The sequence below is a fragment of the Cyanistes caeruleus genome, chromosome 11, assembly GCF_971803275.1.
Source record: "Cyanistes caeruleus chromosome 11, bCyaCae1.hap1.1, whole genome shotgun sequence".
Lineage (NCBI taxonomy): Eukaryota > Metazoa > Chordata > Aves > Passeriformes > Paridae > Cyanistes > Cyanistes caeruleus.
In genome coordinates this window covers 13,877,464-13,901,912 of record NC_141711.1, presented here as the reverse complement: position 1 = coordinate 13,901,912, position 24,449 = coordinate 13,877,464, and the positions used below count along the sequence as shown (strand labels likewise).

Below are 24,449 nucleotides of genomic sequence, written 5' to 3'. Positions count from 1 at the left end.
TTAATGTCAATGGGAGTTAATTTGGCTTCAGTTGCTGTTAAAGATAGTCTCTTGTGTCATGTTGACACAGAATATAATTTACTGAAGTAGGTAGCTCAAAGTCAGAGGAGAGCTCATAGCTGTTGCTTTTTTTGGGAGAAGTTGGGGGAACATTTTCAAGCTAAGATTATATTCCAGAAAATCTCTGCATTGCATTTTTTTTCCTTTCCAGATAAGGAAGAATGGGTGGGAATGTATTTAGCCATCCAGTGTTATGGAGATGGCCAAAGATGTCAAACCTGTATCTTCGATATTGCAGTTTGGGGTATTGCCATTAGGGCAAATGAGTCAGGCGTAGAAATCTTTTTAAAAAGATTGTTTTTCCTGGTACTAAAAAGTAGGGAAGGCTTTTACTTAAGCCAAGGAAATGTTCTAAGTACCCAAAGGTGTCTGAAATATAATAATCTTCTGAGCTTGTGCAACTTTTGTCTACCACCAATCATATTTGGAAGCATGTAGATGGGAGATCAGAGATGCTGCCTTGTGTTCACAATGACCTGTGTGATGGGAAGGATGGCTTTTCCTTTAGTTCAGTGGTTACAGTGTGGAAATATGTGCATTTCTCTGGCAGAACAGATAGCATGTTGGTTTGGTATATTATTTAATCACCAAGAAAAGGTTCTTGGAAATAGAAAATAGTTTTGCTGAGGTACAAGGAGAAAAATGTTAGCCTATTAGCCATGGCAACATCCCTGTAATGGGAAACAGCTGTTCAAGACAGTAGATTGCTGAAGTAAAACTCAATTTGTTACTATAAACAGAACAGCCAACCTGGCAATAAGAGCTGTTACTCATTTATAGGGTTGGTGTTTCTCAGTTCTTTGTACAAAATTCAATTGCAAATTAAAGATAGTGAAATGGCTTCTTCTTTCATTTAAACTGGTAGAAGTCCAACTAATTTCAGTAAATTGGCCTCTCCTTGGCTAAGGTCAGGTAAATGAAATTACTATGGATCTGGAGTGGAATAACTCAGCGAGAATTTGTCCCAGCAGCACCACATCATAAAACAAGGTTGTCAGTCCTGTCATGGCATCAATTGCTCACTCAAGTCTGGAAAATACTGATGGAACTATATTTTGTACACAATGTAGCAGCTGTTGATTTTGATCCACTTTGTAGCCATAAATGTGGCCCTCAAGGTGACAAACTTCTATTAGTCTAGCAAATGAAATTTAACTCATCTTATAGAACATATGGGCTTTGTTTGTTTTTCTCAGGGAACTTTTTTAAACTGGCAAAAATATGCTTTTGAATGTATTCAGTACTCTTACCCCAGTCATTTATAGGACTCATATGGAAACTTATCCAGAAGTTGTGCATCAAATACAGAAAAGGATGTCAAAAATTGTACCTGAGATCCAAAGTACTTCTTTTCCAAACTTCCACAGATAAGTTCATCTTGGTACCTCTATGTTCATGGTCATTGAGAATAGCCTTGTGAGAAATAAAATATATTTATTTTATTATAAATGTTATCTCACAATACCTTGTGAGAAAGGAAAATCAATAATGAACTGAAATATGAACTTCGTATGCATGAATTTTAAGGAAAGGAAGAAATTTTTTTCTGGAAGACAGAAGGTATCTCTGGGTTCCCACTGCTACTGTCCAGCTGTAATGAAAGCAGAGCTGCAGGCCATGCTGTTGTCACTGTAGAAGTCTGTAGCTTCTCTTTGTGTGGCTGCCAAGCCAGCCATGATATTCTGTTTTCTGCTCAACTCACCTAAACTTTCATCTGTCCAGGCCAAAGCCAGGATTCAGGAATGCAACTGTCATGAAGTGCCTCAGGATTTTCCTGTGTCAGTTGTAAACCTTTCTAGCTCTCCCAACTGTTAGTATGAGAACAGTTGTGATTTTCTGGGAAATCTTTCTTATATCCTACTCTGAACTATATTTCCAATGATTTTCCACATTTGGACAAATATGAATAAATGAGACCTACATATGAGGATGGAGTAGCTCCATGATTATTCCTTGCCCATTATGATGACCTGCATGTTGATTTAAGAGTGGATAATTATATTCATCTTTGGAATTTAATATAAAGTGCTCTGTGACAGCATGAGTAATAGTTTTCACTCTTTTTAAAAGGAAGAGGACGTTGAAGGATCATTGTGATGGAAAATAATATGGTATATATAGTGCTATAACTAAAGGTGATGGAATGTTTGTCAGAGTTATCAGTCAAAAGATTGCCTTAAAGCAGAGACTTATTTTACCATTGTTGATGCTGAAAGGAGAACCAGACTTAAAAGTTTGTAGATACTTATAAGCCATGAGTTCCTTAACAAGGCTTTTCCAGACCATTTGACATATTTATACTACTGTCTATTTTTGCCAATTGTGTGGCCTTAGCTGTTTACATCCCATTCCCAGAAGATGATTCTAATTCAACTAATCATAATTTGGTAAGTACTCTGGAATTTTTATTTTATATTTGTTCACTATGCTTTTAACATGATTAACTGTTAGTATTTGAGACTGCACTAAATATATGTAATTTCAGTAAAATAAATTAGTATGTAGTGATAAAAAAAATGTATATGGAATTGCTTCGTGGTTTTATTTTTTTCTCCCAATATTAAGTGTTTGTCCTGTGTTCCAAGTGAGGTTTTTTATCAGTAAAATTCTTTGGAGAGAAATGTGCATTAATATTATGCTCTGTGTGTCCATATATTTGTGGCATAAAAACTTTAATTTTTGTTTCTATTGCTTATATTTGCATATAAATATATTATATATATTTACTAGCTGTTACTGTTTCTGACACTTATTTCAGACTTGAAGGTTTACTGCCTTTCCTAGTGTACTTGCCTACTCTGTTTGCAGTTTTTAATGGTGTTATTTGGCTGTTTACTGGGTATTTTAATTTTTAACAAGAGGATGGTGAGAAATTTTGCATTGATACATTTTAAAGCAAAAGGAACATCAAGGTGAATTTTCAAAGCTGTTACTGCTGGTGTAAATGATCTTTTAAAAAAAGGATGGTATTGCAGTAAGTGGTGTGTGGAGATGTATTTCATTGGCTGAGAATAGTATACTAGGGTAGTTCTTGAGAAGATAAAATGGAAACTAATTTTTTTTTAATTCTCTAAACCTTACAAAAGGTATCACTCATGGGTAATATTGAATTGCATTGCAATGATTTTGTTGTTTTTATTAAACTCCATCTTGAAATAGTGGAGTTAAGTGGTCTTGCACACTCATAATCTGCAAGTGACTCTTTGAATGGGAAAGGAAGTTCATGAAATAAATAATTGGATACGAAGAAGTAGGTAATTTTGGATTCATTTACCTGGAAAATTAGGGTTGATATGAGGTCTTCTGTTTTATGAACATGTTTGTATAATTTGTAGTGCATATATGTTTATTTTTCTAAAAATGATTATTTTGTGCAGATGACCCATTTATTAATTTTTTTTAATTGCAATTAAGTAAATATGGACAAAAATTGCTGGTGAAAGGCAGAATAATTCAGGTCAGTGTAAATAAAGAGTTATGCAGCTGTGTATCCAGCCAACCAACAGACTTTTTTTTTTTCCCCTGAGAAATTCAGGGCACAAATCTCCGTAGCTGTCAATCCACCCTGAGATCTGCTAATAACTAATTTCAGAAAGCATTACATGAAAAGGGTAAAGTACTTGTGTCATAGGCTAATAATTTTGAAAAATGTTTTTAGCATTAGTTTTGTTAGGTTATTGTCTGGTGTTTGTGACCCAATTTCAATTCTACAGTGTGCTAGTATTTAGAAAGAAATGGACATTTTCATCCCTGATGATTTTTTATTTTATCTAATGTGGCCAGGCTAATCTAAGGAATAATGATTTGAGTCTTTTTTTTTCTCTTAGGAAGGGATTCTTAATCCCTATCTATTTTAAGTAGAAGGGTTCTTGAACCCCTCCAATTATATGTGTATGAAACTGACTTGGACATTTAAATGATCTCAAGTTCTCATTTAAATTTGCATCCTGTTTATCCTGAAGCTGTTTCATTCCACTAAGTTTTCTCAAAGACCGGAATTTATACTGGCAATGTACTTTGAGCTGCTGGGACAGATTAAAACTCAATAAGTGAGCACACATCCTGTGTGTTCAATCTAATAAAATAAAACAGCTCTGGAACGAGCAGTGTTGGCTTTTCCTATGGCAGAGGTTTTCCATCATGAAATATGTTAACCAGGGGTCTGGGCTCATGTCTCTCCTCTGGTATTGCACTGACAATTTTCCTTGGGTAGTGTGGATTTAAGTGCACTGTGAGGGAATATAGTAGAAGAGCTGAATTAGAAATCTTAGGCTTGCTTGGAAACCTGTTGGATCCTGTGTTTCCTGCTGCTTGAGGTGTTTGTGTCAATGAGTGTTGGAGAGAGGACTTACAGTGGGACTAGGGATTATTCTGCTCAGAATGTTCAGACCTTTCATATGGTTTTTGAACAGACCAAATCTTAATCATCATTCAACCCTATAGATTTGGCAGGGTTTTGGCTTCCTGCATGCAGACATGGATGCCTGACCTGAGCCCTGCACTCTGGTCTTGCTAGGAGACTGCCCCATTCTGGCTTTAGTTCACGTTCAGCTTCATAAATTTCAGTTTGCATATGGATATTATATCTAGCTTGGTTCAGTGTTGCCACTTTGAATTGAATAGAGGAATTGCTTTCCATCAGCTAGCTGAACTGGCTCTTTTTTTTTTGAATTTGTAAACAGAAAAATGAAGTGTTTATACACGTGGGGTTCTTCTGTGAATACAAAATAGACATAATTTGTAATCTGCCTCAGAACAAGGAAGCAATGGTCTAAGCACAAACCAGTGGAACACTGGTAAATGGGAATTAGAAATGTAAACTTTTCCATTTTTGGTTGGGCTCATAAGAAGGTACATATGAGAATTTGGGCAGTCTAAGTGTTCATCCTTTATGACTTGGAAAGTTTGCAGTGGCAACTTCAGTGCAAGGAGGTATATGCATGTGCACAGACTGCAGTAGAGTGATGAACTTAAGCCTGAGTTCTACTTCATTAATAATTAGTCCCTAATCATTGCATGTACTGACACAAGTGGGCCCTGTTCTCCTCCATGTAGATGGGGAAACTATTACTGAACTGAGAAGTTTTCTGTTAGAGCAGAGGAGGGGCAATGTACCTTGGGAAATCCTGCTTCATATTTTAAGGTGGTTTCCTTCATCTGCCTTCAGAAATTTCGGGTGATCTGAAGTTTCCATGCTTGATTGAGCTCTTCTGTTTTGGAAGAATTTCTTGTCTGAGCTTGAGAAGAAGCAGTTTCTAGCATAAAGGGTTTCTTGTATATAAATCTTATATCTGTTTCTGTCTTTTCCTTTCTTTTCCTCATCTGTGGTATGTTATTTCCCTCCATGTCTTTTGTCTTTAACTTCCCACTCCTTTCTTGATATCTTTTGCCTCTATCCTCTGGCTTCCCTCTGTGTTTTCTCTTCTGTTTGTCCTCTTGTGCAGCATGTTTTTCCTCTATCTCCTTCTCCCACCTCAAGGTACCATCCTGCTGTCCCATGTTCTGTGCTTTGCCTCCTGCTGCCTTTCCTACTGCCCTGACTCGCACCGGGCTTCTTTATTGTGCACAGGCAGACCAACACAATACAAGTCTGGATTTTGGCTATGGTCAAGACACTGTTGGTTTTTCTTTTTCTTTCCTGCTTTTTAATAAGTAAATATGATCAATAAGAAAGTATCCATCCAGAGCTGCTGAAAAGGACAGCCCTGAAGTTTGAGCTGAACCTTTGGTTGCACGACATCTCTTGTGACTAGACCCCCAAGGTTTGTGTGGTGACACTGTTTTACTTGAGATGGACAGCAGAGCCAGGGGGTGGGAGACCCAGCTGTATAAATTACAGCAAATTGGCAAAGCCCCAAGAGTAGAGTTTGCCTCTAGTGCACAAATGGTCTTAATGTTAATTGAAGCCTTTGTGCCCCTGATAATAGGATTCTCGGCCTTGCCCAAGTAGCACTGTCTGTGGGGAAGCCTCTGAGTGAGGCTCTGTGCTAGGGGCACTCCAGGCTGTGCTTGCAGGGCAGGTGCTGATGGTCCTGGGTGCCTCTTTATCCCAGGCTGGGACTGGGAGAGCCGTAGTGGGGGACACTGCTACAGAAAGGTAATGTTTGTGTCCTACTTTCAGGCCAAGATTTCCTCTGTAAGTAGCTTTACGTGGCTCTTTGAGTCCCTTCAGCAGGAGGAAAGCCAGTGTTGTGCCTTCAATCTAGGGCACAGCAGGAGAGTACTCTGAGAAGAACCGGTTGAACTCTTGACTTAGAGGTGTCAGGCTTCCTGTCCTTATCTCATTAGCAACTCGATGACTCATTCAGTTCTGAGGCCACATGACTAATTAATCCATCCATTGAAAAGGTTGTTGGTTTTTACCTTGCACCCAGTTGTCCTCTATACGGAGATTATCTGAAAAGATTGTAGGAGCCTATAAATTTAAATCTCATTTAGTAAATAATTCTAAAGATTGTTTAATTGCTAGGTGTTCAATGCTGTAGATTAGAAAGGTTTCTGTGTTTATCTACTGTCTTTTCTGTGTTTACTTTTTCCGCTCAAGAGTCTTTAAGGCCTGGCTCTCTTTCCACTCACTTAGAAAATCTTCCAAGCTAAATAACTTTTTGATACTGTGTTACTGATATTTTTCTATCTTTGGAGTCTTAGCTAATGCTCTCTGCTAATGCCTCTGCTAGCTGGCATAAAAAGTCACCCAAGTAAACTTTTCAGGAAAGATGCGAGATAATTTGGACTCTACTGAAAATACTTCACTTTGCTTGGGAGAACATTGTGGGGACCATATAATGACTTGTGTATACATAGCCAAGCTACCCATACTAAAGATACCAGATGAATTTCTTGTAGGAGAAAACAACACTAAGTTTAATCAGGAAAAGATTCAAAAATATAGGATCTAATTGTAAGTGATATACCAGAGGAATTTTACATTGTGCATTGATTCAAGTCAGTGAAATGTATTTATATGACTGTGTATGAATGGGAGGGGAGAAAATGAGACTGGGAGCAAGTCATTAGCTCGGTTTTGGAAAAAAATCCCCTCACTGAAAGGAGGAGACTTGGGTCAGTTTTTTTGTCTATATGCAAATATTCTGAGGGATAGTTTTGATAATTTTTTTGCTGCTTTTCAGGGACATTGACACCTTGACATGTATTTTCTTGTTCAAAACCCCATGAAATAACTATTTAACTACAAGAACAACATGCCTTATCTTTCTGAAAATTTATTATAAAGTTATTTGATGGTTATTAGGTGAGATAGAATGCATCAGTACATAACCTTTAACAGATGACATTTCTGCAAGGAGATTATTAAAAAATGTTGTAATTTAGTACTCATTCCTACCTTCCTATTTCAATTTTTTAATATTACTGTTGCCCCAAAACTACAGTAATGCACAGTAGCTAATTATTATGGATTACTTTGATTTTTCAATGCAGATTTTGAATTTAGAAAAGTTTTTTCTTTTTCCTTTGTGTTTTAATGCATACCTCTGCTAAAGAGATGAAAATTCTGAGGTAGTGTTTTAGTTTCTTAGTACTTTATCCTGCAATAAGTTCCTGGGCCTATACTGTCTGTGCTGCCCCAGTTACATGACACAGCTCTTGATTTTTTCTGGTGAACATGACTGTATGTGTCAAGTCCCTCTCTATCTGTGAGTGAAACAGAAACTTTATTTCACTCTGTGGTTTAGGAAGAGGGACGTTCCCAAAGGAAGGTTATGACAAGGATGACGGGCAATTTCCAGCTGGAAGAGAAAGGTTGTTTGGGTTTGTAGATGTTTGGGAATCACAGAGTCAAGTCCTTGTTCCTCTTTAGTTTGTTCTGTGTGTCCCAGTACAACTTAACCCATGCTGAAGGACCTGGATCCTAAAATGTCTCTTTGGAGTATAAGGGGATATGAAGATCTGCAGTTTGGTGTTACAGATTTCAGTCAATGACACAACAAAACTCTTATTTTTTTTTCTTTTTTTTTTTTTTGTTTTTTTTTTTGTTTTTTTTTGTTTTGTTTTTTAAATGCAAGAGAGAGCTTCTCAGTTGTCCACACCAGAAGGCCTTACAAAAAGACGTACTTGATCATTCCCATTTGAAATATTTTTTCCATGTTCAAAGTTGCAAGCTTGTTCCTGTGGGGAATTCCTACTAAGGGCTTGTCTCTCCTTAAAGAGATTTGCTGGTAGTGCACTACTGGCAAACTGCCTGGGGAGAGAGAGCATACACCAGAAAGACTTCTTTTTCTATTATAGCCTAAAGTCAGTCTCCCAAACAGAACAGTGCTGCACTGCTAGAGAAGACTGTGGTTTTTTCTTTTGTTTCTTTATGCTGTGGAGAGCAGTTGGTTCTCCACTCTCCTTTTCCCTTACTGCCTGCTTGATGAAGAAGATATGCCTGGGAAATATTTAAGTATAGACGGTATAAATAAAAGTGTAATAAAAGTAAATCTGTTCATTTAAAAACATAGAACAATCATATTAGTTACTGTATCAGTTGAGTGGTCAGTGGGGAAAGTAGTTAGATTTGGTATTAAAATAGCTATAATTGAGCATTTAAGATGAGCGGGAGAAATTTGTACTTTATCTGCAAACTGTTGGAATAGAGTGAAAGTAGATTTTGAAATACTCTGAAAAAACCTGTGAAAAATCCTGGTGATAAAACTACTGACTTTATGTAAAGCATGTGAATTACTTGTTTACTCCAATATATTGAGTATGTAAATCTAAAAAAATACTAATTATGGTTTTATTCATCAACAATAGCTGCTATGCTAAAGGAAACCCTGGAAGTTGTTTCTGAAAGTTTTACTCAAAAATTGAACACCATAGAATTGAAACGCTTTCCATGTTGCCATGGAAACAATGCCACACCAAACGCAGATTGCCATAAATATTGCTTGGACTTTTTTCTATAAAGCCAATTTTAAATCTCTAGATTATACAAAGTATGGGTGTTTACTTTCTTTTAAAAAGATGTTCACGTCAGATGTGTATTAGGTTTTGATAATTGTGTTTGTTTTTATTGTGGTTTGTGTGTGAGTGCTGAGTCTTGAAATATCCAAGAGTTTGGATCCATCCATGGCTTTTGAGAGTGCTGGTCAAGGCTGGCTTGCTTAATTTGAGCAGTTCTGGGTGCTTGTAGAAAGCTGGTCCCTGAGTACTTCAAAAGATTTGTGTAGCTGTTAAATCAACTGAAATGCAGTTTCTAATCTGGTGAGCTTTAATGACAAAATGTTTTTGGTCATGGTTAATTGAATGTGTGATTTGGTTTACCATTCATTTTGCAAGAACTCAGATTTGTTTATCCTTCTGTCATGCACCAAAACCTTTCTTTTGCAGGGCCATCTGGAAGAATAGGGCCATGAAGAAAGGTTAAATGAATATATAGTGATAGTGGGAGAATATTAATTAGGATGGAAGTGACTTTTTTTTGTCATTGTGTAATCATTTGTAATAACATTTTCATTTAATGAATTGCAAATTGAATATCATCGTATTTCCCCCCCACTGCCTGCCTCAGAAGAGATTGAGACTGAGTGTTGCTTCTGCTTGTATAAAATTCACTTGGTAAAACCAATTAGCCGCTTACAATTGTTTGTGATTTTTTTGGTGGTTATTTTTATGAAGAAAAGGGCTTTTAGAGTTCCATTTTTTTTGAAGAATGCCTTGATTGAACAATGTGGTATTTCTCAGAAATGTAGATGCTTGACTTCAGCATTTGAAACAAACTTTTTTTAAAGATTTGAAATGTATGCTCAAAATTCAGAGATTTTCAATGAAGTCAGCACAGCTGCCCATGACACATAATTTGACTTTTCAATGTTTATAGGGATTGATTAAACTTTGAAATGATAGGCAGATTGATTTGCATGAATGTTATGAATGAAGTTTTATTTTTCCCCCCCCATTCTTTAATATTAATGGGTATTGTCAGTATGTTTTTGGTTTAGAGGCATGAAGTTTGGGCAGTGTCTAAGTCTTGCTGTTAGGATTTTTTTCACACTGTTCATTATTCAAGGGGGGTAGAGAGCTGTTACCAGTTTGCAGTCTTGTAGACTTCTACCTTTGGGTGATGCCATTATTAAGGATTTGAGTTTTGCTCTTTGTTAGTGTGGTAGATCACATAATACAAGCCATGGTCTGTCTTGGTAAAGGTGAAGGGATCACAGCAGACAAAGAACCAGCAGAAGCTCAGAATTTAGTCTTCAAAATTATTTTTGTTGCAATTTTTACAGTAAATAAGAGACATGAAATACTGGATTGAGGGAAATGGTGCATCCCAAAGATTCTTTTGCCCAGTTGCTTTAGTTGTCCTTTTCTCATGTGATACAAACCAGGTGATATGTTGAATTTAATCACACCTGACAGCTTATCTATGTTGTGCTGAACTACCAGGCAGCATTTCAGCAAAATGTTATGGGAGATCCAGTGGCACAAAGGAGCCCACAGAGGAGCTGCTTATATTTTCTCAGCACAAAGGAAATCTCTTTCCCATGTAAGAATATGAGCATGAGAAGTGTTTGTTAATAAGGTTCATTAGTTTGAGAATTATACTTTTCTGGGTTGCTGACGGTGGCTGCAGAGTGCAGCAGCCTCCAGCAAGACAGCATCTTCTGCAGCTCAGCTAATCAGACAAATGCAGTCCTTCCAAGGAACTGAGTAGCAAATACCCCAAAGCTGTATTATGTTTATCAGACATTTTGTTAGTGCAGTTTTCACTCTGTTGGATTTATTATGATGCCATTACTTATTTTTTTCATGTATTCATCCAGAATCCTTTAAAACACATACCAATGATATATGGCCTAAATGTTATTCATCATGAAATGATATTTAAGTGATTATATGCTTATCTTCATCACAAGAATACTTAGTAGTTCTGAGTTCATGTAACTTGTCAAATGTGTTTCTTGCTATAGCAAAGGAAAACTCTGAAAGAAAGCATCCTACAAAATTATGTACCTCTTGTATGTTTATTAAAATAAGGTCTCAAAATCTCTTGACATGACTGACTTCAGAAAAACTAAACAAAAAATTCAGTGATAAAAAGGAACAGTGTTAACTCAACTGTGCCTACAAGTCTCACGGTATTAAATGATGGTTCCTAGTTTGAAAGCTAGAGATGAATAGTTCCAGGTACAAAGTCTGTGACTGGCTCTGTTGGTCCTGTTGAGTTGTCTCAGCTGCTCTGATTCTCAAGGCACAGTGTAGACCAGCTTTTCTCCATTCTAGTACCAAGTTGAATGGTACTTAAAATGTTCTACATTTATTTAAGTATAATTAAACAATCTCACTTAAATAAAAGTCATTAAAACATGTTTTTGGCAAAAGCCATGTCATTTTGCTGACCAGTGCTGCAGTTGTGTGTTTGTGTGGTCACGGGGGTGTCGGTGCAAACCCACCTTAAGCCAGGCATGTGTGCTGTCTGCATTCCTAATGCCATAAGGCCTTACCCTGAACTCGGAAACTTGCTGGAGGCTTTGCAATCTTAACACCCAGAGTTAATGCAGATTGAGCCCAGGTAGACTGAGCATGCACAGACCTGGCCTGTCAGCATGGCTTAGACTTGTGACTTTTGTAAAGGACCCTGTCTCTTATAGTAAGGACTATTGACTGCTTCCCACATCTCTTTTCCCTAAGCACTGCATGGCCGAGAGTGTGTATCAGTATGGATGAAAAATGCATGGGCTGCTGATTTAGCTTCAGCTTCTGAGAGCATCTGATTTCAACCAAATAAAGCAGAAACAAACATTTGCAAGTTATTTTTACATGATTTTTGAGAATAGAGAGAGGAACTTTGTGTCGCCTCTTTCCCCCACATGCAGGCAGGCCACTTGTTATCTTGAAGCTCAAACAATGGCAGGCTGAAGGGATCAGGCTTTATTAATTTTCATGCTTACAGAACTGGTTGTTTTCTTTAAAAGAAGTACTGAACTATGCAGGCTAAGAAAGTCAGTTTGGTACCATAAGGGAAAGGGTAAGAGAACATAGCTAAGGCTTTAGCCAAGAACTTCAGGGATGAGCACTAAATGTTTTAGTTTGCCCTGAACTTCTTGGTATTCTTAAGATATTTATCTTACTAGAATTTTGTCAAAAGGAAAATTAAGCTTGAGGCTGTGAAGGATTCAGATATGGTAAATAAGGTTTGTATAGACAGTGGAACGATATCTAGGGAGTTCTCTTAAAACAGTTACTTTGTCTTTATCTGGAAATGGTTTGGCTGATGTTCTGGTGAATGCTTTCTGGAGAATTTTGTTTTTAGAGGCTATATTTTAAATTTGAGTACGCAGAGTGTTTTGGCAGCAAATTTTGGCGAAGAAAAAGTGATTGGTAGTGGCAATATGGGAACAGAAGGAACAGCCACTGTTCCCATAGTGATACAGCAAAAGCAGTGACATTTAGGTAAACAGCAGTAGGACAGGAAATTTGGGGGAGTTAATGTTAGATGTCTCAGAAGATACAGTAAGCTTCCATACGGTGTTTCATGTGTATCTGGAAATGCTAATGTTAAACCTCTATTTGTTATATTGGTGGCAAAAGCACTCAATTAGTTGGGAAGTTCAGTGGTTCCTTGAACAGGTGATCTGTCAGTGAAACCAAGGCAGGCCACACCCCATGCAGCAGGAATTGCACGTGGCAAAAGAAAGGGTGGTATCTTCTTGAGCGTTCACAAATAATGGGAGCTGTCCAACTGGTGGGAATGGTACCACTGTTTTTGAATTGCAAGATTCTCTCTTCAGGAATGTTAGTTTAAATTCTACATTTCATCACTTAGCAATAGGAAGATAGAGTCACAATCTTGGCTCATGTTGGAAGGGACCTTAAAGATGGTCTAGCCCCAGTGCCCCTTGTAGTAGATCAGGTTTCTCAGAGCTCCATCCTGTCCTTAAACACTTCCAGGGATGGACAATAAATAGTGATGTTATATTCTTTGATATATAATCTTGCAAAATACTACTAAAACCATGAAATACTTCACTGTTGTATTTCACAACCATGAAATAGTGAAATGGCACTGAATTTGCTTTTACAGAAGTACAAAACTTCTAATGCTCTTAGTCAAAAATTTCACTTCTAGTAAAGAATGAGGTTTATGTGTAGGTAATTCAGTCTTTGGATTTGGGATCTTTCGAGTTCAGAATTTTTTTTTGTGATATGGATATTTGTCATGTGAAGAAGATTTATTCTGTAGAAGAGATTATGAAATTTTTCAACCAGCTATGTAAAACAACACTTTTGCAGAATGTGGAAGAAAAAGTGTAAATCCACAGAAATCTTAAATCTTCAAACTATTAAAATGCAAGTGAATGTGTCCATTTTATCCCAAAAAACACAAAAGTATTTTGTTATCAGACTCTTGTTTCCCATATGGGATTTTGAAAAGTTTGTGTTTGAGATATATGGCCTATCCTATTATTAGTCAGTAATCTCAGAGTAAGTCTCTGGCAAGTGTGAAGGACAAATTAAAGTGCCAGAGGTCCAGGTACTCAGGCTGTTTTCTGCTGACTTGTTTATTCATTTCCTTCTTCCAGTTTTTCTCATTTTTCATAGCAAGAAAGCTGGTAGTGGAGGCCCTAAGTTGATGTTTTAATATCACAATATATTTCTTAACCTTGATAAATAACGGCAAGCTTATCTGTTCTTCTGGGAACTAGATCTAGAGTGATATGAACTGAAAGGTAACCTCATCAGCTATCAATGAACTTAAAGGATTTGGATGTCTCTTGATAGTCACTGTGTGCACACTTAGTCTGCGTAATTACAGAGTAGAATGCTGATGCCTGCTCCTTGCTAAACTATTGGAGAGGTCACTAATAATAGAGATACTTTGGTTTCTTGGGCAAGGGCAGATACGTGGGCTCACATTTGTCTGAAGGAGGCATTTCCTCAGCTGACAGGCAGCATTCAGAGTGCCAAACACTCCAGCTCAAGGTCAGCACTGAGCTGGGGGACCCTGGAACATCAGCTATTCCTGTACTGCACATTTTGGAACCCCCTTGCAGTGTGTGAAGAGAGGGAAATCTTGGGGTATAACAGCACATCCTGTCCTTTCTCCTCTAAAACTTTGGAGGAGTAACCATGAGTAGTAAAGTCTGAGAGTTTCAAGTCCATTGTTTACTGTTTGCAGAGACAGTTCAGGATGTTCCTTATCAAGCTCTGACTGTATTTTAGAAAAGAGTTGCAAAACTGCAAATGCTGCCTTGCTTTTACTTGCTGTGACTTCAGTCATGAATAGTGCTTATTAAAGTCCTACTGGAATGAAAGAAAATCCTTGAAGTTCAATCCTTGGATTTGAACATTACTCCACAAATTTAAATTCTTGGTGGAATATTTATTTCTCTGACAATTAAAAAGGGGTAATTAGAGGCCTTTATTTTGACTTAGAAACGGAAGTTAAAAGGGCTTATCATTATCATTCTATCTAGAAGACTAAACTGGATTTATCCTAAAATTGTGTCTTATGCAAAGATCAATTTATATTTATTTCTGTTCATGTATTGACTTGATTAGAAATGATTAGGTGGTGCTCTGAGGCAACCCCAATTGCAGGGTGAATCATCTTAATGCCACTTTTTCATGGCTGCTCATATTTTAAGTGAATGCATTTTACTTGCAGATAAGAGGTGTTAACCACGAACACTAAAGATATAATGACTTAGCTAATGAGTGATAAACTCCTGTGGTCTTATGATCCCATGAAAATACTTGACTCCCATGGAGCAGAGAAGTTTCCAGCTTTCAGATTGTAATTAATTAAATGTTAGAATTGTTATAACTCTAAGTAGGATGTAGAATCTCAAGGGATTGTAGATTTTTTTCTTTTAAGCTAAGGCTAGAGTAGATATCATACACAGAACCTGCCTTTCTAAGTACCTAGCTTTGTAATTTAACTACTGTACCTATTTTCAAATCAGAAGCAGCCTATCTAACTTAATGTTGCCATATGTAATATTACCTCCATTATGGATACTTTTTCTTGCATCTAGTGAATTCCTTCCAAAGGCTGAAGGCAAAAGGCTGTGCTTCCCAGAAACTGATTGATTGAACAATTCACTCATCTTTGGAAGCCTATAAATAAGTGCATGTTACAGCAAATTTGTCAAAAAATCAGAGGCAAAAATCAAAGTGGATTAATTTTTTTTATAAATCTCATGACTTTATCATGAAATTTACTCTGACAGTAGCTGTTAGGTTGATAAACATTTGAGAATTGATTCCCTCATTTGTAAGTTAGCCATGTGTTGTGTGTATCTTCACTCTACTAAAATAGTTGGATTCTGGCACATTTTATTCTAAAGCTTTCCCCAATACAGTTTTTCTTCCCATACTAAAAGATTTTTATAAGCAGTGATATTTTGATGACGAAAATAATAACACTTTGAAAGTCGTTAAAATTGGTGAATGGTTTCCCACAACTTCAGTAATAGTTAGATGCTGCTCTATTTTCCACTGACACAGGCGATGATTACTTGATAATTTGGTGCTATATCTATATGAGCATGCTCTGTGTAAGTTAAGAAAAATAGCAGATATTTTAGCTTAGAGTTGCTAGCTGTGGTTTTGTAAAAGCAGTAAAATGTGCACTCTGTGGTTTGCAGTGGCCTTTGTTGTTGGATAAATTGCAGGAAAAAAATAAAAATCGGAGATGCTTAGAAATTCTTTGTTTGGAGGGCTAAATCTGGCCTGTATTCTGCTGTCCTAATTGTGCATAGTGATTGGAGACCTTTTCAGCTTGGGCAGACACAGATCTTCCAAAGGGGACAAGCAAAGCACTTGGTTGTTTTTTTTTTCTATTTTACAATACTCTGTGTGTATGAATGTCTAAAATAGACCAATGTGTTCATTCTGAGCTGTAGATTTCTAGTTGGCATATATGGGTTTTATGTAAATTTGAAAAGCATTTGACACCTCTGAAAATATCTAGAAGGTTATTTTTATCAATAACTTAAGCACTGTAATTATTTGGAAGATAAGTGTCAAGAATTATCTGTGCCCCAAAATTAACTTGGTCATGCTAGAAACAACTCTTGTTTTATGAAGATTTTCCTTAATGTAAGAACAGCAAATTATGGCAGCTGTACTGATACTGTAGGATTAACCCCTCAATCTTGGCTCTAATGATGGCCAGTAGAGGATGTCTAGGGAACAAAATAAATGCCCAGTACTGGATCCAGTAATCCTCAGCTCAAGAAGTTCAAGCCAGAGGTGTAGGGCCTTTGTGTTCAGTGGTTTTAGATGAGACAGCTCACATCACACTTAATAATTCATACCATACTTTGTTTAAAGTTTTGAGGAACATAATCTTGTCATTGTGCTTAGTTGTTATCATTTTGATTCTAAAGATGCTTCAGCAGAGACAAATATTCTAACATCTTTTCTATAGAAAAACCTTCTGATATGGAGCAGTCTCCAACTCGCCTGCAATTTTTTTTGTTACTTTTTTCAGTACTTCCTTTAACAAACTATTTTATCTTTTTTATCATTGTAGTAGATATTTTTCTTTACTGTCAGGAAACAAAACATAAGAATGCAGTGTTTGCTACAAAAGTGTTGTTCAGAAATAATGTTTTGAATCAGAGAACATCATGACACGCTGATTTTCGATTCCTTGGAAAGATGATCTGAGGTGCTGTCATGTACACAGTGTCACACTGGAGTATTACATCAGGTTGAGTCTGACCCAGTATTTACCAGGTAGTGATCTGGGTTACCAGAATGTTGTTGGGCTTTTTTTCCTGCCTGTGAAGCATTTCTAGTCTCATTTAATGTGTACAGGATAGATACTATTTATTCAGGAACAGATACTCTTTTTGATGGAATATTTTCTGTTAGCAGCTTCCTTTTAAAAACTGTATTCAGTAGTGCTTTGTAGGTTTATTGTAATACTTATTTCGGCAAAAAAACTTTGAAGTTCAAAGTAGTAAAAGATGTTAAACAGAATTCCAACAACAAATTTGATCCCTATACGAATCTCATTTTACCCCCTCTGCTACACCTCCAATTTAAGAGTTACTTTTTGGATACTACTACTAGCCCCCAACATTTCATGTTCTGTGCTGCTGAGATTCTGAATTCTAGTGGTATTTCTTGTATAATGGAAGGGATGGTAAGAAAGGTGCCCTTTGAGAAAGTGTAGCAGCTGTGATAATATATCTGCTTTTGTTCCACAAGTAAGCAGAATATGCACGTGAAACTTACAACATCCTTCAAGGCTGTGTCAGCTGTGCTTTTCAGATGTTACACTGCCACAAGCTTCTCATTTTGATTCAAACATTTCATTGTAACACTTCTGAGTCATTTCTTTGGTAGAAGCTAAAGCCAGCAGGTCTCGGACAGATTGCAGTAATGATTTAAGGTAAATCAGCTTATCTCCAGATACTTAAATATAATTTCTGTACATTATTGGCAATGGTAACACATTACATATTGCCTACACATAATGCTGGCTCAGAACACTGTTGCTAAGTATACTATTGCATGCAGTATTTCTCATTAAAATGTATCACAGTATTATAAATATCTTTCTAGTTTATGTGTTAGTAAATAGAAACATATTCTGTATCATGCCACCATAAAATTATTCACATTCTCTGGTGGTTTTTTGTGAAGAATGAAGCCAGTAGTGATGAAGTGAACTACAGAATATCCAATTTTCTCAAATCTAAATGTGTGGTGGACACAACAACTATCTCTTGCTTTATTTTCTTGTCCCAAGATTTTAGTCTATTTATCTTAATTGACTGATTTATAGTTTTCTTGAAAACAAATTTCTATTACCAGATTACTGAGTTAACATGTATATACAAAAAATCAAAAACATTCTTAGTGTTGAAAGATGGTGAAAGAAGCTGCGGATTCCATCTGAAGTAGGAGGAAAACATGTTTGGACTGAAATTAGTCAACAATAGGCAGCAGAACATAATCAACTGTTTCTGTCTTCATTACCTGATGAATGGTGAATTAGTCCATCAAGTAAGCATGGAACTATCTAGGAGAAAATAAGACATTGCACTTAAACAGCAGAAAGCAAGTTCAACTGAAATTACATAGTGCTAAGATGAGTTTGCTTGTTTCGTTTGGAAAGCTCTCCTTGCTCTTCATTTCCTAAAAAATTTCCTGTGAAATCTTGAAGGCAGGAAAGGGACAGTATTTCAACCCTGATTCATGAAGCTGTTTCTTCCCCAGCCCTGTAGGAGATGATGTTAACAATAGCATCACACTAATTTTCCAGTGGGATTGACTAAAGTCTCTTTATGAGGTGCACATTGATGGAATCTTTATAATTATTCATCAGAAGAGGTTTGGGATTGTGTTCAGGCATGTTTTTCATTATTATGATGCTACATTTGCTAGTAGGAGCACTTCAGTAAGGAGAAATGGAAACTCTTCTGGGGAGCAACCTTCATTATCAGGGCCTCCTTTGGGCTGAATTGTTACCTGTCTGCAGTGTTGCATTGGTTTTAATAAATATCCAGCCAAGATACGAGAAGAGGCACTGTCCTCTAAGTCAATACAGATGATTCCATTCAAACTCTTCTTCTGGCTGGTCCAGCAGTTATGGTAGCTTTCAGCTCTCCTAGATGCTAAGAAGGGGCAGACTGCATATTTATTTCTTCTGAGATTTCTCTGTTATGCAGAACCTTTCAGTTAAGTGGTCGAGAAAGGCAGCTGCAATAAAGCAGGGAAGCTGGATAGCAAGTAAGGGGTACAGTCATATGTGAGAGCATGCCTCTGTAAAATTGTTAACTTCAAAGTCTTCCAAACTCTAGGAGCTAAAACTGTGGGATTTTTTTTGGCTGGTACACACCTCCATGCATTCTTTCCCTTGCTTTAATTGTTTAATGTAACTCAAATTTTAAGTGGGAGATTATTCTACTCTCTTGAAAAGAGCTCTCTTTAGCTGCTGCTGAACTGAAGTATGTAGTAATCAGTACAGTAAAGATGAAACTATGTTACAGGAATTTCTTTTTCCATTAGATGCTTTTGGATCACTGATAAGAACTTCTACGAGTTCCCAAAGGAGACTCTGTCTCCAAGTGGTGCAGATTCCTAAGTAGGGAGCCATCTCATGAGCAGCTACAGTGCTTGTCTAAGGTCACCAGACTCAGTGAGGAGGAGCTGTCACAGATTCTCTCAGCTGACAGCTGTGGCTTTTTCTGTAAATTTACTTGTTTCTAAGTGCACATCTCTGAGGAGGCTGGGTGGGAGTCAGGGAGCTCACTGGGTCTATTTGCTGTGTCCACACTCTGAGGGGGCAGGACTTAGGCAAAATAATTGGCATGCTGCAGTTTAAAAGGAAGTTTCTATGCAGGATGCCTATGCATTTCAGTTGCTTTGCTTGGGGGTCTCTCTGGGAAAGCCCCAAAAATGAGCTCCCCATGGGGCAGGTTGGGAGCAGCTGGTCATGGTTTTCCTGTTCTATGCAGGTCATGGGCTTCCACTTGGAGATGGGCGAGGAAACTGGGAGCCTGATGGTGTGGTGTTCTCCTTCAGCACCATCTCACGTCCTCCTGGCTGGGGATAACAAGGTTGGGCTCAGCTGTTACACGGGGTGTGAGGGAACTCTAGACACTTGCTGCATTTGTGCTGGGAGCCTACTGTCATGATGGTGCTTGCTGAGATAAACATTTTAAAAAACAGCCATCAATAACCTTTACAGCAGGGTGGACTCTTAGTGATGGGATCTCATTTTGATCAGAAATGGTGAAACCGTAACAGGCAAGTTTGAGCTAGATGGTCTTAAAGGCCCTTTCCAACCCAAACCATTCTGTGATTCTTTGGAGGTGCAGGAAAATGAGGAAATACATTCTGGAAGTCATACACCATTTTTCAGTCATATTAGTGTTTGATAGCCCTTTATATTGCTATTCTGTGTTTTTGTTTTCTGTCAGCCTCTGAAATGCAGGTTAGTGCAACTTTTGAAGTTGATATAATTTTTATATAGACAACTTGTCCTCTTTTGAAGTAAAAAGTTACTGTGTGCCGAAGGCTAGTGTCTGTAATAGTTTGTGTACTTGAGAGAAGAGCCTTTTCATTTAGCTCCTCAGACATCTGTACCTCTTTTTTTATCTTCAGATGGAGACAACAGCTGGGAAAGGCATGCCCTGAATTGCTTTCATTGCTGATAAATACTTCAAAAATCATTAAAGAGAGGGCTCTTTCATGCTGAGAAAAAGTGCTGCTTTGTTGCCTGTCCTTCCATAAAAGTGAAGAAGATTTAGTGTGTCTCATTAGCATTAGTTATCTGTTGCAAGTCTGCTGACTACCTCTGGAAGAATAAGGCAGCAGTTTTTCAGTGTTATTCTTGGCTACCATAATGTCACTTTATCCCTTGTTTTGCACAGTGAGCTTGGACTCAAGCTCTGTGCATGAATCCAGTTTTGTCTGGGGTGCAGAGGGGGAAGGAAATAGCCAAGTCCTCAGTGGATGCTTTGCATGGAATTAGTATTAAGGTCATATGCACTAAACCCCATGGTGAATATAGAATTCATTTATCTGAAGTTGTAGTCTTGAGGGTTTTTTCTTTGGAGCAGGACACTTTCAAAATTTTAGTTTGGGTCAGAACTTTTGCCCATATGAAGATTTTCTCGATAGCTTGTAAAGAAATATCAGGTTTCTATAGCCAGATGTCTGTTTATGTATGTTCTGTGATTCTTGGGGTCTTTTTCTAAAATCAGGTTCTTAATACCACCTTTAATGAACACTAGTGTCACAGAGCTTGCTTGCAGCATCAGTTGCTTTATGGAACATTCTTAGGCAAAATGTGTTGCGATATAATAATTTATTTTTCATATTTTAAACAATGACTACATACAGAAAATTAGGGCATAATATGTTGAATTCAACACGAGGTCTAGTAATTTGCAGAGGGGAGCTCATGGCTGGGAGTTCATAAAGCAAGAGCTTTTATGTTGTAGTCTTTTCTAAAATTACATGATTGAGGATTAAAAAGGTCACTATTAAATGCATATTTGAAATATTAGTTTCTGTCTTAGTGGTATAGTCTTGGATTTGGAAGCTGATTTCAACTCTCCAGCTGTGATAAGGATGTGGTTCATCACCTTTCAACAGCTGAAATGTCAATGATTATGTTTTCACTGAGTTTCAATATCTGAACCTGCAGTTAGAGTAAGGGAGCGTAGAAAGATACTGAAATGTGGATACTTGATTGACAGTGGAGACAGTGCACAGGAATGGTGTTGTATCATTTTATTTATCTTTTATTAAGAATATTGCCAGACTTGAGGTGTAAGTGCTTTCTGATTATAGTGTTGAATTTGCTTTTGGGCTTTTAGGATTTCAGGATCATGTAATTGTAGCTTACAGGTGTTGAGCTGTGCCAGGTAAGGTGGATTTGGGTGCATGTGAGTTAGGAGTCCCAGGTTTTGTTTTACTCACTGGCATTTCCTAACTATTGTTTGAAATTTGATTTCTTCCTGATTGGTGATATTTATATAAATTATGGTACTCCTCTCCTAGAATTTGAAACTAGTAATGATTGTTTGACTAAGAAAGCAGTTCACTTGCTAATGCAACAAATAGGTAAGAATGGGAGCCCTTTTGTGCCTTTGGAAACTGACACTTCTGGCAAAGTGGAGGTTGGGACTAAGCAGGAGAACTCTACTGCCTGTGGAGTAGGGGAATCTGATGTGCAGAGTCTCAAGGACTTTAAAAATGATCCACATTGGTTATCCTTGCAGAACAGAAGATGGAGCCTATAAATGGGTGATAAGGAATTTAGAGGTGAGGCTGAAACAGTTATTTGTGAATGAATTCAGAGCAAAGTGAATGTATTGCTTCCAACCTAACGTTCTTCCTAAAGCTTAATTTGTGCCTGGATACTTGGTGAGAATTGCATTTAATATTCTTGGGTTTGAAAGTCAAGTATTTAATAAACTTGGATATTTTGTTCGGTTTCTGGGCAATGTCCCAGTTCATGACGCTGTTGAAATGAAAATGTTTTTAATGAGTTGTGTTGAAAGGCACAGCAGAGATCTTAATATTGATGGTATTTAAGTATTAATCAGGAACATGGCATGTAGTGGGAAGTAACTATGTTCTTATATAAACTTGGTTACTTTGATATGACAAGAGGTTGTTTCTGAAGTTAAGACCTGGATTGATTCCATTTGTAGTCGCATAAACTAGGAATTTCTTTATGAAATGTCTAATTAAAAAAATATTTTCCTCTTGTCTAAACTAAGTCTTTGTTGGTGCTGGCTTTATTAACACTTTAAATTCAATTTAAAAGGCCCAGATGTGCCAGCATAGATTTGGGTTATTTTGTATAAATATCACATCTGTGCTATTAAGCATTTATGATGACAGCACAGTGACTTTTCTGACTTCATTGGTTGCTGTGCAGTTACCTTAACAGCAGGGAAGAGGGGTTACTCTGCAGGAGAGTAAATGGATATTAAACCAATAAAGTTCCCATACAGGGACGATTCAGGAATGCAATCTGAAGAGTTTCATAGCTGAAAAACCAGAGATGTGGAAGGATTTTAATTAGCAGTGAGGACTACTTCAGTTCCTGGCTTCCAGTTTTGATTGTGGCAAAAGAAATGACCATATCTTGACTCAGTTGTTTTTCTGGGGATAAGGAGGAAAACACAGAAAGAAATAAATGCTATTAAATTTTGGAAAACTCCAAGCATTTCCAAAACATTCAGAATTGTCGAAAAGGTTACTTATTTGCATCATGAATATTATAAAAGCGAGTGTTACATAAAGCATTTATGGTTGCATATTCAGAAGACCTGTCTTATGGAAGGCCTTACTTTTTTTTCTGAAATCCAAACACTTGTAAAATTTAACATGACCTTTAGCTGAAAAAGTGGAATACATCAGCAAAAGTGGGATAAATGTCTTTTGTTATAAACTCATGCAGAGGTTTTAGAAATCTGTTAAGGCTAATGTTCAGATTTGAAGTTAAGTTTAATTATACATATGAAATGCTATAAGTAGTTTTAAAAATGTATTGAAATGTGTTAAAAACCAGATTCATCATTAGCTCTTCCCTGCTGGGGGGAACTTGTTCTCATATCTACCAGGCACTGTGTCACTGGTTCTTCCCTACCCTCGTGTTTCAAAGTGACACTTTAACTGTAATAGTTTTAATAATTAGACTCACTTTTTTTTCTTAACTAAGCAGTGATAAACAGCTAAGAATAAGCTGAATGGGGGTCTCCTTTCTGCTCTACAGCTGGATCCAGATGTTTGCCCACAGTTTCGTTTCCCAGTTTGACACACAATATTAACTACTGTTCTCCTCTGTGAGGGATTCGGCAACCGGAGTCTCCCTCCTTTTGTTGGAAGCACAGGAGGGGAGTGAGGTTGAGAGCTTTATTATCACATAGCAGCAGCAGGGATTAGACCAAAGCAGGCAGCAGTAATTGAGCAAGGGACTTGCATGAAATTTCCCATGATGGATTGCAATCTATAGTTTTCTAATAATTTTATGTTGGTGTTTGAATGCTGGTCCTTCAACTGTGGAGTGATGCAATTTCAGAATGAGTGGAGAAAAAGAAGTAAAATTCTAGGAATGGAACAAACAGGTTTTCTTGTTTGTTTTTGTTTTGCCCTCTGTGGACTGTTTGTTTTGTGGATAAATGGTACTTACTTTAGCACATGGCCAAAATGTTAATTGTACTAGTTCAGGTAATTCAGAATTAATGTCTCTTTTTATGCTTCAATGCATTTACAGAGTAGAAGCCTTAGTACATACATGAGCATGCAACATTTGGTAATGAGACATTATTATAAATTTGTTAAGTGCACAGATGGTACCTTTAATACCATACAAGGCATGAAGAGACATGTTGCCAAGTTCTTATTTTAGTTATACTGATTGTGACTATAATTCGGCAGTTCTAGAATTATATCTGAATTTAGTCCTGGCTTTGAAAGGAAAAAAAACAAACATAGCAGCTGAAAAATAGTGTCTTCTTTTCTTTTTTTTTTTTTTTCTTTTTTTCCCCCCAAGACCCAATGCACACAGATGATTTAATTATTGAATTTAACTTGTCCTGTAGTGAAAAATTCTTGATGCATACATACAATGAAGTGAGTTAAGTCTATTCTTTGGGGTTTATTTTAATTTTATTTTATTTCTGCATTATTAAACAAGCAAGGTTTTCAGTTAGGAGAAGCTTATCTATTTTGGTATTTTTAAAGGTAAGCTGACAAATGCTTATAACAATCTGCATACTTCCATGTGACAAGTGTGGATGTTGTTTAAAGCATGTTGTGTCAATCTGCTGTTACCTCAAAGAGCAGAGTGCTCTGCCAGTAATAGAGCATCTGCTCTCTGTTGACATTGTCAGAGGTCGAGGTCAGTAATGGTATTATGATCTCCTGTATACTTAGCAAAGAGCAGGGGAAAGGCTTTTCTG

At 37.2% G+C, this 24,449-nt stretch overlaps 1 protein-coding gene across 22 annotated transcripts in view; it reads left to right on the top strand.

Annotated features, from left to right (window-relative positions):
* Nucleotides 1-24,449, top strand: part of CACNA1D (calcium voltage-gated channel subunit alpha1 D) — a 168,727-nt gene that overhangs the window by 4,250 nt on the left and 140,028 nt on the right. For all 22 annotated transcript variants that reach the window (XM_086846684.1, XM_086846699.1, XM_086846702.1 and 19 more), the window contains one exon: nt 2,342-2,447. In XM_086846684.1, the coding sequence (XP_086702810.1) occupies nt 2,342-2,447 (106 nt within the window). The remainder of the gene's footprint in view (nt 1-2,341; nt 2,448-24,449) is intronic.